Raw genomic sequence first — 15,967 nt, forward strand, 5'->3', positions numbered from 1 at the left:
TGGAACTCGGCTATCAGTTTCTGCTCAGCGATTCTGCGTTGTTGTGTGTTGTGAAATCTCACTAACCGTCTTGGCTGGAGCCAATACACATCTCTTTAACCTGTGCTTAACCCTCTCTCCACTCACATTGTCTGTACCTTTAAGACTTGATTACCTGTAAAGACTTGCATTCCAACCATTATTTTGTAAATTGAGTTTGTGTCTTCCTATGCCCGGTTTGTGAACAGAACTCCCACTCACCTGATGAAGGGGCAGTGCTCTGAAAGCTAGTGGCTTGTGCTACCAAATAAACCTGTTGGACTTTAACCTGGTGTTGTGAGGCTTCTTACTGTACTTATGCCAGTCCAATGCCGGCATCTCCACATCATGATTATAAAATGACAGTGGACAGATCATCTCGTCGGATGCTCAAATAAGGGATTTGTATGCAAAATTGTAGTGATGCCAGGTCTTCACAAACTTGGATATGAGCCATGTTTGCCTCCAATCAGATTTGGAGGTAAGCGTGGCTCATATCTAACTTCGGAAGGTGTGGAAGGCCTACAGGCCTGTTCCTGTGCTGTACTGTTCTTTGAAATGCAAGCGTCATCAAGAAAATACATGCCATTAAAACGCACAATGGGATGTACGAATACACTCGTCTACCTTTTGGTGTATCATTGGCTTGTACCATTTTCCAAAGAGTAATGGACAGCATACTGAGGGGAATATCCAGAGTCGCAGTTTATCTCGACAATATTCTGCTCACAGGAGCCACTGTCAAGGGACACCGTGAAAACTTAGAGGAAGTCTTGTGATGATTTTCGGAAGTCAGGAGCAGACTAAAAAGGGAAAATTGCACTTTCCAGGCATCTGAAGTAACTTACCTCGGTTATAGGGTCAATAAAGATGGCTTACACCCAGTTTAGCAAAAGGTAAGAGCGATAAAAGAGACTCCAACACCAAGGAACATGACAGAATTTAAATCATTTCTTGGCCTCGTAAACTATTATGGAACGTTCATTCCAAACTTGGCGACCTTACTGGCATCCCTATACACGCTGCGAAAGAAAGATCAGAAAGGGCATGGCAAGAACCACAGGAGAATCAAACATCAATGCATTGATAATGCATTTATCTACTACAGCACACAAAGAAGCCACTGGTTATTACATGTGACGCCTCTCCATATGGAATAGGTACAACGCTGTAACCGATGGAGCAGCAGAATGGAACGTCCAATTACACATGTCACACAAACATTTGCGAATGAAGAATGAAGATATGCACAGATTGAAAAGGAAGGTTTGGCAATAGTCCTCTTAGTGAAGAAGTTTCGACACTTCATGATCATTGAATATATTCAAGAGGTGGCTGGATACAGCACTTGGAGTGAATGGGATCAAAGGTTATGGGAAAAAAGCAGGATTAGCCTATAGAGTTGGACGATCAGCCATGTTTGTAATGATCTGTGGAGCAGGCTCGAAGGACAAAATGGCTTCCTCTGCTCCTATCTTCTACGTTTCTATAACAGACCACGAACCACTGTTGAGCCATTTTTCTGAACACAAAACAATTCCTCATAGCTTCAGTTCAAATACAGCAGTGGGTGCTATTGTTAAGCACTTTTGAGTACATCTTGGAACATAGAACAGGGATACAGATAACTGACGCAGATGGTCTGAGCCTTAACACCAAATATGGACAAAGTTGGAATGGCATTAAATTTTATGGATATTTTGTCAATCTCAGCCAAAAAAATTAAGACTTGGACATGGAACAGTCCCACATTGGCAAAATTAAGCCACATCATATTAAATATTTGGCACAAGAGTTAAAGCCATATGTGACAAAATACTAAGAACTAGGTATCGAAGAAGGCACCATTCTTTGGGGAGCCTGGGTAGTTATCCCATGTCCCACCCAAAGGCCTAACCTTCAAAAGCTTCATAACAGCCAACAAGGGATCTTGAAAATGAAGATGTTAGTGAGAAGTGACATCTGGGGGCCTGGCATAAATGTGGGACATAGAGATGGTAAAGGCACATAGAATGTGCCAAGATGACTAGAGGACTCTATTTATGGGCTCAATGCTTCAGATATAATTGATGCCCATGCTTAGTAGATTGATATACACCGGATAGTGTCCTCCACATTATTTAACACGATAAAAGGACATAGACAGTCTTTTAGCACTCATGGGATACCAGAAGTTTTCGTGACAGACAATGCGACCCCATTTACCAATGGCGAAGTTAGGACATTCGCGAAAACAAGTAGAATAAGACATGTCCATACAACTCCATATCATCCATCATCAAATGGCTTTGCAGAGCAAGCAGTCTCAAGTTTTCAAAAATAGAATGAAAAATAGACCAAGGGTTCTTTAGACACAAAATTGGCACAGTTCTGTTTTAGTTACAGGACAATGCCACATTTAATGACAGGTTTAATCCGGTACAACTACTGATGGGTAACGCCTGCGGAGCAATCTAAGCCTCACCTTCCTGAACTTAGTCAAACAATTGAAGAAAAGCAAGAAGCCCAGAAAAGGAGCCACGATGGACAAAAAGCTGATAGAATTATTTACTAGGAGACACTGTCCAAGTGAAAAAGTTTGGAGACTGCACCCCATGGACACCAGGAATGATCCTTTCAACAACAGGACCGGTGGCTTAGATGGTAAAAGCTGGGAACATGATCCGAAGAATATATATTGACGACCTACACTGTCGGGAGCTGTCAACAAAAGCAACTAACGCAGTGAGCATGCCACCTGGGACACCAAGTATACCGATAGATTTAAGGATAAAGGAACTCAGCTAATGCGAGGCTCAAAAGTAGCATATGAGGATTCCACCTCCGAACTGGAAATGGAGGAAGCGGAACCTGAACCAAATATCATTGTTGAGAAAGATCCGCCTGCAGTAATACTTTGGTGGTCATCCAGAAAGAGACGCTCACTGACACGGTACATCCCACTTAACCAGGCGAAGTATGAAATGGAAAGAAGGTCATGAGCCAAAACAACAACTATGGCCCCGATGCCTTAAGAGTGAGGGGTGTCCTTGGAAATGGAGGAGCGGGAGTGTGTGATAACTTCCTGGACTTACATGGGGAATCCCTGATTGACCTTCCAGTCAAACTTGAATACAAATTCCCGTGGTGATAGGTATCCACCTAACAGGTGGAACTCATATTCTGAGCCCTGTATAAAGCAGGCTCCTGAGTGGATCCATTGTAGTATCATCCTGGATGGGACCTGTATGTGTTCACCACAGGCTTGTGGTTTTACCTTTTGTGCAATAAAACACCGTTCCTATATAGAGTCATGTAGGTTTACAGCATGGAAACAGGCCCTTCGGAACAAGTTGTCCATGCCACCCTACTTTTTTTAAACCTCTAAACTAATCCCGCATTTGGCCCATATCCCTCTATATCCATCGTACCCATGCAAATATCTAAATGCTTTTTAAAAGATAAAATTGTACCCGCCTCTACTATTACCTCTGACAGCTTGTTCCAGAAACTCACCACCCTCTGAAAAAATTGCCCCTCTGGACACTTCTGTATCTCTTCCCTCTCACCTTAAACCTATGCCCTCTAGTTTTAGACTCCCCTATCTTTTGGAAAAGATATTGACTATCTACCAGACTATCTACCAGACTAAACCTGTCATTATAGCTGACTCTTGAGTTATTACAAGAGGCATAGCTGAGATATTTGGGAAATACATAGCCTTTTATGTGAAGCAAGTGAATTGAGTTGAAGGAAATGTTGTTCAAGTTGAGAACATGATTAATCAAGCTGAGAACATGTTCAGTAAAGTTGAAGAAGGTGGTGTGTGGTGGAAACAGCTAGGGCCTCCATTACAGGAAGAAATGGAAGCTGTATGTTGGGGAATCAAAATGCATTAAGATTGAATGATTCCGGTGAAAAGAAGATGGATCAGGAAATTGTTTTTCCATTCTTATTCAATTCACTTACCTAAAGCTTGACATTTGTAACTTTTCCCAGTTCTGATGAAAGATCATCAACTTGTAACATTGACTCAGGCCAAGATCTTCCAGTCCCACTGAAAGTCAATGGAATTTCAACTGGTCCCATCCACAGCGATGCGGGAAAATCCTGGCCTCTGTTTTTCTCTCTACAGCGATGGTGTCTGACTGCTGAGTATTTTGTGCATTTTCTGTTTCTATGTCAGATTTCCAGAATCCACAGTATTATGCTTTTGATGTGGGTTTGTTGTGTAAAGATATGAAGAATAATGGAACCAAAGCAGCTGGATTGAGTTAGGATAGCATTTAATCATGTTCTAATTGCATGACAGTGGAGACACAAGAGGATCAGTGGCCTCCTTCTGTTTCTAAGCTCTCGTATTTTCTCTGTGCTAAACCATATTGGTTGGAGACTGGCACCTGGGCTACAGTGTGCCGGCAGTGACTCCATTAGAAGTTCAGATAATCCCTGCCCATTTTAACTGTATAACCATGTCTATTCCAGGTCCAGTGCCCATGCGTCTTGTGAACGGTTCTAACATGTGTTTCGGGAGAGTTGAGGTCTATCGTATTTCCGGCTGGGGAACAGTCTGCGCAACTGGTTGGGATATGAATGCAACAGATGTGGTCTGCAGAATGTTGAACTGTGGATCAGCCCTGTCAGGACCAGAAAATACCATCTATGGAGAGGGGACTGGGAACATCTGGTTGGGAAATGTGACATGTGACGGGGGAGAGCTTTCTCTTGATCAGTGCTCTGCCAACCCACAGGTGGGGAATAGGTGTACTCACAGAGAGGATATTGGAGTGGCCTGTTCAGGTGAGTGAAACGATTTATTCACTTAGAGTTCATAACATGCTCCTTATGTATGTTTGTTTGTAAAGTCCTTTTCCTGGGCTATTAGCCTAAGCATCTGGCTTATTTATCCAAAAACCCTTTAACCTTGGAGGGGATGCAGTACAGATTGAGCTGAATGATGCTGGGGACAGTAAGTGTTCAATTACAAGTACAATTTACAGAGCTGACATTTCAAATCCACTGAATATGGAATGTTAAACAGTGACCTCATTGAAGTGTTTGTGATGTTTTAAGGATTTACAATGGTTTATAGGGAAAGCTAGATTTTTCCTCCAACAGTGCGAAACAGAATTTGTCAATGGTGCCAGGTTTTGTCTCCTTCTTCGAGAGGAATGTGCTACAGGGGAGACTGATAAAGAAGTGAAAGCACATGGAATCCATGCTAACTTGGCAAGATGAATCCAAAACTGGTTTAGTGGTAGGGGACACAGGATGATGATAGAAGGCTGTTTATGTGACTGGAGGCCAGTGTCCAGTGACGTACCACAGTGATCAAAATGAGGTCTGCTGAGGATGTGTTGACAGCTGATAATTAAGTTTGCAGAACGTAGAAACATAGTAATAGGAACAGAACTAGGCACATTCAGCCCTTCGGCCTGCTTCACCATTCAATCAGATCATGGCTGATCTCTTGTTGTTCTCAAATCCACCTGTTCCCCGTATCCCTTTATCCCTTTTTTATGAGAAATATATCTATCTCCTCCTTGAAATCATTCAATGATTCAGACTCTACTGCGTTATGGGGCAGCAAGTTCCACAAATTCACCACCCTCTGCGAGAAGCAGTTCCGCTTCATCTCAGTTTTAAATCTACCGCCTCTCAATCTATACCTGTGACCTTATGTTCCAGATTGCCCCATAAGAGGAAACATTTGGTCTACATTTACTTGATCAAAATTTTAAAATTTTATATACCTCGAACAGATCCCATCTCATCCTGCTAAACTCTAGCGAGTACAAGCCCAAACTGTTTAATCTCTTCTGATCCATCAACCCTTTGATCCCCTGAAGTATTTTGATAAACCTCCTTTGAACTGCCTCCAATACTACCACATCCTTCCTCAAATAAGGAGACCAAAACTGGACACAATACTCCAGATGTGGCCTCACGAACACCCTATATGATTGCAACAACACTTCTTTACCTTTATATTCTTGTCCCTTTGACACAAAGATTAGCAAGGTAGTTTCTAGTGAGGAATAAGGTCTTAGGTTGCAAGAAGACATGGATGGGTTGCTCAGATGAGCATATTGGGTGGGAGATGGAGTTAACTCTGAAAAGTGTGAGCTGATGCACTTTGGATGGAGTAACAAGACAAGTAAGTGAATGGCAGGACACTAGAAATGGTGGAATGGTGGCATAGTGGTTAGCCCTACTGCCTCACTGTGCTAGAGATGCGGGTTCGATTTGAGCCTTGGGTGACTTTGTGTATGGAGTCTGCATGTTCTCCCAGTATCTGCAACGGATTCCTTCCACAGTCCAATGATGTGTAGATTAGTGGATTGCCCTGGTTACAGGGATATGGAGGAGAGGAGGGCCTGGGTGGGGTGTCTTTTTGAAGAGTCCGTGCAGACTCTGTGTTGGATGGCCTTTTTCTGCACTGTAGTGATTCTGTGGTTCCATGGAGCTCACAGGATGAAAGTAACTTGGGTCATAGGCCCCTGAAGACAGAAGGAAAGGTTAAGGGATTAACTACCCTGCTAATCTTTCTGTCAAAGGGACTGGAGTATAAAAGTAGAGAAGTGTTGTTGCAATCATATAGGGTGTTGGTGAGGCCACATCTGGAGCATTGTTTGCCGTTTTGATCTCCTTATTTGAGGAAGGATGCGGTGGCTTTGGAGGCTGTTCAGTGGAGGTCTATCAAAATGATTCGGGGAATGAAAGAGTTGATTGATGAGGAGAGATTAAACAGTTTGGGCTTGTACTCGCTGGAGTTTAAAAGGATGAAGGGGGATCTGATTGAGGTAGATAAAATTTTAAAAGGGATTGATAAAGTAAATGTAGACCAAATGTTTCCTCTTATGGGCAATCTAGAACATGAGATCACAGGTATAGGTTGAGAGGCAGTAGACTTAAAACTGAGATGAGGGTGAACTTTTTCTCACAGGGTGGTGAATTTGTAGAACTTGCTGCCCTCTAGCATAGTGGAATCTGATTCATTGAATGATTTCAAGAAGGAGATCGATATACTTCTGATAAGAAAGGGATAGTTAAGAAGCAAACGGGACACTTTTCTTTTTCTGTTGTGACATAATCTATAAGAGCAGGGAAGTAATGTTGGAGCTGTACTGAACTTTATTTAGGCCACAGCTGCAGTGTTGTGTGCAGTTCTGATCATCTCACTATAAGAAGGGTATGATTGCATTGGAAGAGGTACAGAGGAGATTCACCAGGATGTTGCACAGGATGGAGCATTTGAGGTATGAAGAGGGGCTCAATATGCTCAGCTTGCTTTCTTTAAAACAGAGAAGGCTGATGAGGTGAATACAATTCTGAGGTATACAGATAGGAAGTAGTTGTTCCCCATAGTTGAAGGGTCAGTAACAAGGGGTGCAATTTTAAGGTGAAGGGCAGGAGATTTAGAGGAGATCTGAGGCAAGATTCTTTTCACCGAAAGGGTGGTAGGAATCTGGAATGCAGTGCCTGAGAGGATAATGGAGGGGGAAACCTTCTGGCCTTTTGAAATGATGTGGATGACACTTGAAATGTCATAATATTCAGTTTTTTCCTAAGCACTGGAAAGTGGGAATACGATGGATTTTGTGTAGATTTGTCAGCACACACTCAATGGGCTAAAGGCTTCTTCTGTATTGTACAACTCCATGACTCTAAAAGATAGATCTCACAGTTAGACCTCCACTGTGGGGGATGGTAGAGATTCCACTTGCCATTCTGGGGGCCCACCTCCAGGCACCTGAATGTTTCAAGGTCAGTATAAGCATCTGGAGGGTAACTGGTAAATTCCAGATGTTGGCAAATAGTCCAGTCAGTCTGGAACCCACCTTAGCAAAAATAGTCAGCCTTAAGAATGCCATTGTGAAAGCAGCTTGCTGGCTGGCACCAGCATTTCCAGGTGCCATCCACCTCTGTTCCTGCCTGTGGCCTGAAAATCTTGCCCAGCAAAATTAATTCCTCTGGTGGGAGCAATCTGGAATAAATGGATGCAATCTTTAAATTAGAGCCTGACCATTGATGGCTGAAGACAGGAAGCAACTCCTCACCCGCAGGATGTTCAAAATCTCCAATTCTCTCCCCCAAAAAGCTATTCATCCTGATTTTCAGATAGAAATTTCAAAACGATGCATGATAGCGTTTTAATGGTTAAGGGTATTCAGAATTCCGGAGCTAATATGGGTGGATGGAGTTAAGATATAGATCAGCAATGACTTAATTGAAAAGCAGTTCAGATCTGAGGGGCTGAATGCCCTCCTCCAATTCTTCTGTTAATTATGCTCCATGTGTTAACCCACATTGGGAGGAGACTGATCCTGGAAATACAGTATCCAGCTGAAATCTCTCGTGAAAATCCATGTGTCCCAGACCAGTTTAACATTGTTCTCATTTCTATTGCAGGTCCAGTGCCTGTAAGGCTGGTGAATGGTAGCAACATGTGCTCTGGGAGAGTTGAGATTTATCGTAACTCTGTCTGGGGGACGGTCTGTGACAATGGCTGGAATGTAAAAGCAGCAAATGTGGTCTGCAGAGTGTTAAACTGTGGAACAGCCCTGTCAGCAGATCGAGGCACCACCTATGGAGAGGGAACTGGGGTGATCTGGTCATACAATGTGAGCTGTAATGGGACAGAGTCTACCCTCGATCAGTGCGCTGCCAATCCATGGGTGAGGACTAACTGCACACACAGCCAGGATGCTGGAGTTACCTGCTCAGGTCAGTATATTTATGTTATTCTTTGTTTGTGTTATTGTGCAAGATGACTTTGTGGAATTGAAACACTTGTTTTTTGATCCAGGTTAGCACCCAGCTGTCTGGATTAGCACTTGGGCCTTTGGTGTGGCTCCCCTTACCCTGTATTCCCAGCTCAGTGTCCAATCCCAGATTCAGCCGAAGGTTCTGGATTTGTTTCCCAGATGTTAGATTACTCACACAATATACTGGATTACCTAGTGTGTAGATTGCTATCCCACAGTTCCAGATTACCAACCCAGTATGTGTACTGGTAGCCCAGGCTTCTGCATTTCCATCCCAGAGTACTGGATTAGTATGCCAGTGCCTTAAATTATTAGCCCAGGGTTCTGGAATACTAGTCCAGGGTTCTGGATTACTACCAAATGTTAGGATTAGTAGCCCCGTTTCAATATTGCTAACTGAGGGTTCTGAATTACTAGCCTGGTGTTACTGTGAAAACCCCCAAGTTGCCACATTGCAGCACCTGTTCGGATACACTGAGGGAGAATTTAGAATGGCCAATGCAATCAGTACATCATTCCGACTGTGGGAGAAACCCAGAGCACCCGGAGGAACCCCATGCAGACTTGGTGAGAACATGCAGACTCCACACAGACAATGATCCAAGCCAGGAATTGAACAGTATCCCTGGCACAATCAGGCACTGTCAGTCAAGCTGAAGAGGGTGGGGCCGATGGAAATCCTTTGGGCCTTCATTCATGGAAGAAATGGAGACCCTCTGACAGTTCTATTAGGGAAATCTGTCCATGGTGAAGAGAAGATAGATACGGTCTGGAAATTGTACTTTTTCTATTCTCACCAGGGGAATTGGTTCTGCAAGCTTCCATACCAGCTCTTCGAATATGTCCTCCTTTGCCCAATTTTAATGAAAGGTGATTGGATTGTAACATTAATTCTGTTACTCTCTTGGCAGTTGTTACCAGACCTGCTGAGAATTCCCTTCACTATCTGTTTTTATTTCAGATTTCCACCATCTACAATATTTTATTTTTTTGGTTGCGTAAAGATATTAAGGATGATGGAACCAAGTCAGGTAGATGGACATCCCATTCCGGAGCTCATAAATGTTCTCTGCAGTAAACCATATTGATAGGGGATAGACACCTGGACAGAAATGTCCAGCTGATGACTCCATTGAATGTTTAATGAATCACAGATCACTTTAAACGTATAAACATCTCTGTTCCAGGTCCAGTGCCCATACGTCTGGTAAATGGTCCTAATATGTGTTCCGGGAGAGTTGAGGTCTATCGTAACTCCAGATGGGGAACTATCTGTGCAAATGGCTGGGATCTTAACGCTGCAAGTGTGGTCTGCGGAATGTTGAATTGTGGGTCAGCCCTGCCAGTAACACAAAATACACCCTATGGAGAGGGGACTGGGGACATCTGGTTGGAAAATGTGAGGTGTGATGGGAGAGAGATTTCCCTCGATCAGTGCTCTGCTAACCCACAGGTGGGGAGTACGTGCACACACACGAAGGATGTCGCAGTGACCTGTTCAGGTAAGAGGAGTGATTTGCTTGATGAAGATTTTTTTAATATGCTCCTTATTTGTGTGTGTTTGTAAGTTTCACGAGTGTATTGAAGCTTCCATTTCTGGGTTATTAGCCCCTGTACCTGGGTTACTTGTTCAAATACCCGGTTGACTTTGAAGGGGGTGCAGCACAGATTCTGCAGAATGACATTGGGACAGGATGTATTCAATTACAACTGCAGTTTACAGAGATGAGGTTTGGAGTTCACTGAATGTGGAAGTATTGGAGTCACCTCATTGAAATGTTTGAGGTGCTTAAAGTATTTGAAAGGTAAATAGAGAAGACTGGATTTTCTCTCCCACAGCATGAACCAGAAGTCGGAACTGATTCTAATCCTGCCTTGGGAGGAAACGATTACTCATTGGGATTTTCATGGAGATGCCCAACTAATTAGAATGGAGGGATGACATGTGACAAGCTGTAGACCCATTCAGACATCTACCAGTTCTGAAGAAACTGTAGGCTAAAATGTTTGCAGTGGAATAGGAAAGGCACTTCAATAACGATGCAACCTTTTCTCCAATTGTTTGAAAATTTCAAATAAAGGATAATCTCGCAGGTAGACCATCACTGTGGGAGAGGGGAGGATCTCAAAAGGATTTCTTGGGGGCCGACCTCCAGACTGTTAAACCATTCACTGCCAGCAGGGGAAACTGAAGACCAACTGGAAAATTCCAATCAGCTTCCTTTACTTGGAATTAATGAGCCTAATCATCTCCAAGTCCTATGGAGGTCAGCAGTCCAGCCACTCCTGAACCCACCTAGATTAAAATCTAAAATGGTTGGTATCAGGTACATCACTGGAACAACATCACGCTGGCTAGCACCAATGTTTCCAACACCATTCACCACCACTCCCAGCCCTGGCCTGAAAATCCTGTCCAGTTAAATTATTTCCTAAAGTGAGAAAAATTTAGAACAAGTGGACGTAATCTTTAAATTAGAGCCTATCATTGAGGGCTAATGGCAGGAAGCACTTCCTCACCCATAGGATAATAGAAATCTCCAGCTCTCTCTCCAAAAATTGTTTTGTGAATCAGTTGGAAAGTTCAAAATTAGAGCAATGAGAGTTTTGATGGTTTAGGATAGTCAATGTTACAGAACAAGGTGAGTGAATGAGTTAAGATAAATATCAGCTATTTTTAGTTGAAGGGCAGTGCAGACTTGAAGGGGGGAGTTTTCCTGTCCTTCCTGCCGTGGGAATTGTAGCGGGTAACGAGCCGACCATGCAAAGATCCTCGACTGGATTTACTAGTTTTGGGGCGAGACATGCCAGAAAATCCCGCCCACAGAGCTGAATGTCCTCCTGTTCCATGTTATTAAATGTCCTCTGTGCAAAACCACAATGGGAGCAGACTGAAACTAAGTGACAGTGTCTAGCTGAAGGCTCTTGTGGAAGAAAGTCCATATAGTTCCAGACCAGTTTAACAGTATTCCCATTTCTATTCCAGGTCCAGTTCCAGTACGTCTGGTGAATGGTAGCAACATGTGCTCCGGGAGAGTTGAGGTCTATCGTAACTCCACCTGGGGGAGCCTCTGTGACAATGGCTGGGATGTAAATGCAGCGAATGTAGTCTGCCGCATTTTGAACTGTGGAACAGCCCTGTCAGCAGATCGAGCTGCCTTCGATGGAAAGGGGACTGAGGCTATCTGGCCATATAATGTGAGCTGTAATGGGACAGAGTCGACCCTCGATCAGTGCACTGCCAAACGATGGGTGGGGAATAACTGCAGTCATGGGAAGGAAGCTGGAGTTACCTGCTCAGGTCAGGGCATTTAATGCAGTTTTTATGTGTGTGCGTGCATGCATCCGTCCCCTGGAATTCTAACCGCTCCCCCCTCCAAAATATCGATGATTCTAGGAACAAACTGGAAATAGGTGTAGGTTCAAAAGGAATGGAAATGTTTAAAGAAGGACAAAAACAAAAGATGTCCAAAGGAGTTGTGAATGGCAGACACATTTTGCCATCTAAAAGCAAAAGCAAGAGAAAAAGAAGTATAAAACTGAACCCTCCAAAAATATCGCAAACAAAATGGGAACAGAATTTGTTGAATCCAGTGTAGTTTGTAAAGTACCGAATTACAAAGTGAGTTGCTTTCCTCGAGCTCAAGTACACCGTGGTATAATGGAGAGGGCAGTCCCTTTGAAATATTATAAAGGTAGGAAAGAGATGTGTTTGGTAATGATCGAAAATGATGTGGAGATACCAGCATTGGACTGGGGTACGCAGAGTAAGAAGTCTCACAACACCAGGTTAAAGTCCAACAGGTTTATTTGGCAGGACAAGCATTCAGAGTCTAAGGCTCCATCATCAGATGAGTGAGGAGTTCTGTTCACAAACATAGAAACATAGAGCATTACAGCACAGTACAGGCCCTCAATGTTGTGCCGAGCTATGTCCAATCCCAAGATCAAGCTATCCCCTCCCTATAATTCTGGTGTGCTCCATGTGCCTATCCAATAACCGCTTGAAAGTTCCTAAAGTATCAGAGCATATACAGACACAAACTCAATTTGCAAGATAATGGTTAGAATGCGAGTCATTACAGGCAATCAAGTCTTAAAGGTACAGGCAATGTGAGTGGAGAGAGGGCCAAGTGCAGGTTAAACATGTATTGTCTCCAGCCAGGGCAGTCAGTGAGATTTTGCAAGCACAGGCAAGTCAGGAGGGTTATAGAGAGTGTGACATGAGCCCAAGATCCTGGTTGAGGCCGTCCTCATGTGTGCGGAACTCGGCTGTCAGTTTCTGCTCAGCGATTCTGCATTGTTGTGTGTCGTGAAGGCCGCCTTGGAGAACGCTTATCGAAGATCAGAGACTGAATGCCTGTGACTGCTGAAGTGTTCCCCGACTGGAAGGGAATGCTCCTGCCTCGTGATTGTAGAACGGTGTTCATTCATCCATTGTCGTACCGTCTGCATGGTGTCCCCAATGTACCATGCCTCGAGACATCCTTTCCTGCAGCGTATCAGGTAGACAATGTTGGCCGAGTCGCAAGAGTATATATCGTGTACCTGGTGGATGGTGTTCTCACATGAGATGATGGCATCCATGTTGATGATCCAGTACGTCTTGCAGACATTGCTGTGTCAGGATTGTGTGGTGTCGTGGTTACTATTCTCCTGAAGACTGGGTAGTTTGCTGCAGACAATGGTCTGTTTGAGGTTGTGCGGTTGTTTGAAGGCAAGAAGTGGGAATATGGGGATGATCTTGGTGAGATGTTCGTCTTCATTGATGACGTGTTGAAGACTCCGGAGAATATGTCATAGCTTCTCTGCTTTGAGGAAATACTGGATGACGAAGGATACTCTGTCTGCCATGTTCCGTGTTTGTCTTCTGAGGAGGTTGGTGTGGTTTTTCGCTGTGGCACATCAGAACTGTGATCAATGAGTCAAGCGCCATATCCTGTTCTTATGAGGGCATTTTTCAGCTTCTGTAGGTATCCATTGCAATCCTCCTCATCTGAGCAGATCCTGTATATATGGAAAATTTGTCCATAAGGGATGGCTTCTTTAACGTGTTCAGGGTGGAAGCTGGAGAAGTGGAGCATCGTGAGGTTATCCGTGGGCTTGCGATACACTGAAGTGTTGAGGTGACCATCCTTGATGGAAATGCGTGTGTCCAAGAATGCAACCAATTCCAAAGATTAGTTCATGGTAAGTGTCCATCAGACACCACACAACCTTGCCATAGCAACTTCTGTGAGACGTACAGGATCATCGACACGGATGCCATCATCTCACATGAGAACACCATCCACCAGGTACATGGTACATACTCTTGCGACTCAGCCAACATTGTCTACCTGATAAACTGCAGGAAAGGATGTCCCAAGGCAGGGTACATTGGGGATACTATGCAGACACTACAACAATTGATGAATGAACACCACTTGACAATCATCAGGCAGGAGTGTTCCCCTTCAGACACGGAACACTTCAGCAGTCACGGGCATTCAGCCCCTGATCTTTGGGTAAGCATTGTCTGAGATGGCCTTCATAACACATGACAACGCAGAATCGCTGAGCAGAAACTGATAGCCGAGTTCCGCACACATGAGGATGGCCTCAACTGGAATGTTGGGTTCATGTCACACTATCTATAACCCCCACGACTTGCCTGGGCTTGCAAAGTCTCACTAACTGTGCTGGCTGGAGACAATACACACTTCTTTAATCTGTGCTTGGCGCTCTCTCCACTCACATTGTCTGTACCTTTAAGACTTGATTACCTGTAAAAACTGGCATGCCAACCAATATCTTGTAAATTGAGTTTGTGTCTGTTTCTGCCCTGTTTGTGAACATAATTCCTCACTAACCTAAAGAAGAAATGAGACTCTGAATGCTTGTGCTGCCAAATAAACCTGTTGTTCTGAGACTTCTTACAACGACTGAAAAGCCAGAGGATGATCCATTGAATATGGAAGACGGTGTAGTGGAAGGTGAGAACAAGGGAGACCATCTCATGGTTCTGGGAGGGAGGGGAAATGCAGGAAATGGTGGAGTCCTGACAGCAATGGTGGGGTGGGGGGTGTGCGGTAGACAGAGGGGAACCGGTGGATGTGGTGTTTCTAGATTTTCAAAAGGCATTTGATAAAAGGCCTCATAAAAGGTTGCTACAGAAGGTTAGGGTGCATGGAGTTGGGAGTACGGTGTTAGCGTGGATAGAGGATTGGTTGTCTAATAGGAAGCAGAGAGTTGGTATCAATGGGTGCTATTCTGATTGGCGGTTGGTGACTAGTGGAGTGCCGCAGGGATCGGTGCTGGGGCCTCAGCTATTTACCATTTATATAGATGATCTGGAGGAGGGGGCTGAGTGTAGGGTGACAAAATTTGCTGATGACGCAAAGATGAGTGGTAAAGCAAATTATGTGGAAGGTGTGGAAAGTCTGCAGAGGGATCTGGATAGGCTGAGCGAGTGGGCGAGGACCTGGCAGATGGAGTATAATGTTAACAAGTGTGACGTTATCCACTTTGGCAGAAATAATAGTAGGAGGGATTACTATTTAAAGGGCGAAAAGCTGCAGCATGCTATGGTGCAGAGGGACCTGGGGGTCCTTGTGCACGAGTCGCAAAAACCCAGTCTGCAGGTGCAGCAGGTGATCAAGAAGGCGAATGGAATGTTGGCCTTTATAGCAAGGGGGATAGAATATAAAAGCAGGGGGGTCTTGCTGCAACTGTACAGGGTACTGGTGAGGCCGCAGCTGGAGTACTGTGTGCAGTTTTGGTCGCTGCACTTGCGCAAGGATATATTGGCCTTGGAGGGAGTGCAGAAGAGGTTCACTAGGCTGATAGTGGAGATGAGGGGGTTGGACTATGAAGAGAGACTAAATAGACTAGATCTGTACTCGTTGGAGTTCAGAAGGATGAGGGGGGATCTTATAGAGACGTATAAGATAATGAAAGGGATGGATAGGGTAGAGGTAGCGAGATTCTTCCTGCTTAGAAAGGATAGCAGGATTAGAGGGGACAGCCCCAAGATAAGTGGGGGGGCAGTTTAGATCGGAGTTGAGGAGGAATTTCTTCACTCAAAGGGTGGTGAATCTCTGGAATTCTCTGCCTGTTGAAGTGGTGGAGGCTACCTCGCTAAATATATTTCAGTCACAGGTAGACAGGTTTTTGACAGACAAGGGAATTAAGGGTTATGGGGAGAAAGCGGGAAAGTGGAA

General features: G+C 44.2%; 1 protein-coding gene across 1 annotated transcript in view; it reads left to right on the plus strand.

Moving 5' to 3' along the window:
- The window catches only part of LOC145341565 (uncharacterized), a 148,932-nt gene that overhangs the window by 91,752 nt on the left and 41,213 nt on the right, over positions 1-15,967 (plus strand). Inside the window, exons 26-29 of the mRNA XM_080186569.1 lie at positions 4,483-4,797; positions 8,410-8,724; positions 9,953-10,267; positions 11,752-12,066. Of these exons, the coding sequence (XP_080042695.1) occupies positions 4,483-4,797; positions 8,410-8,724; positions 9,953-10,267; positions 11,752-12,066 (1,260 nt within the window). The remainder of the gene's footprint in view (positions 1-4,482; positions 4,798-8,409; positions 8,725-9,952; positions 10,268-11,751; positions 12,067-15,967) is intronic.

This window comes from Carcharhinus amblyrhynchos, chromosome 1, assembly GCF_965287045.1.
Source record: "Carcharhinus amblyrhynchos chromosome 1, sCarAmb.v2.hapA, whole genome shotgun sequence".
Taxonomy (NCBI): domain Eukaryota; kingdom Metazoa; phylum Chordata; class Chondrichthyes; order Carcharhiniformes; family Carcharhinidae; genus Carcharhinus; species Carcharhinus amblyrhynchos.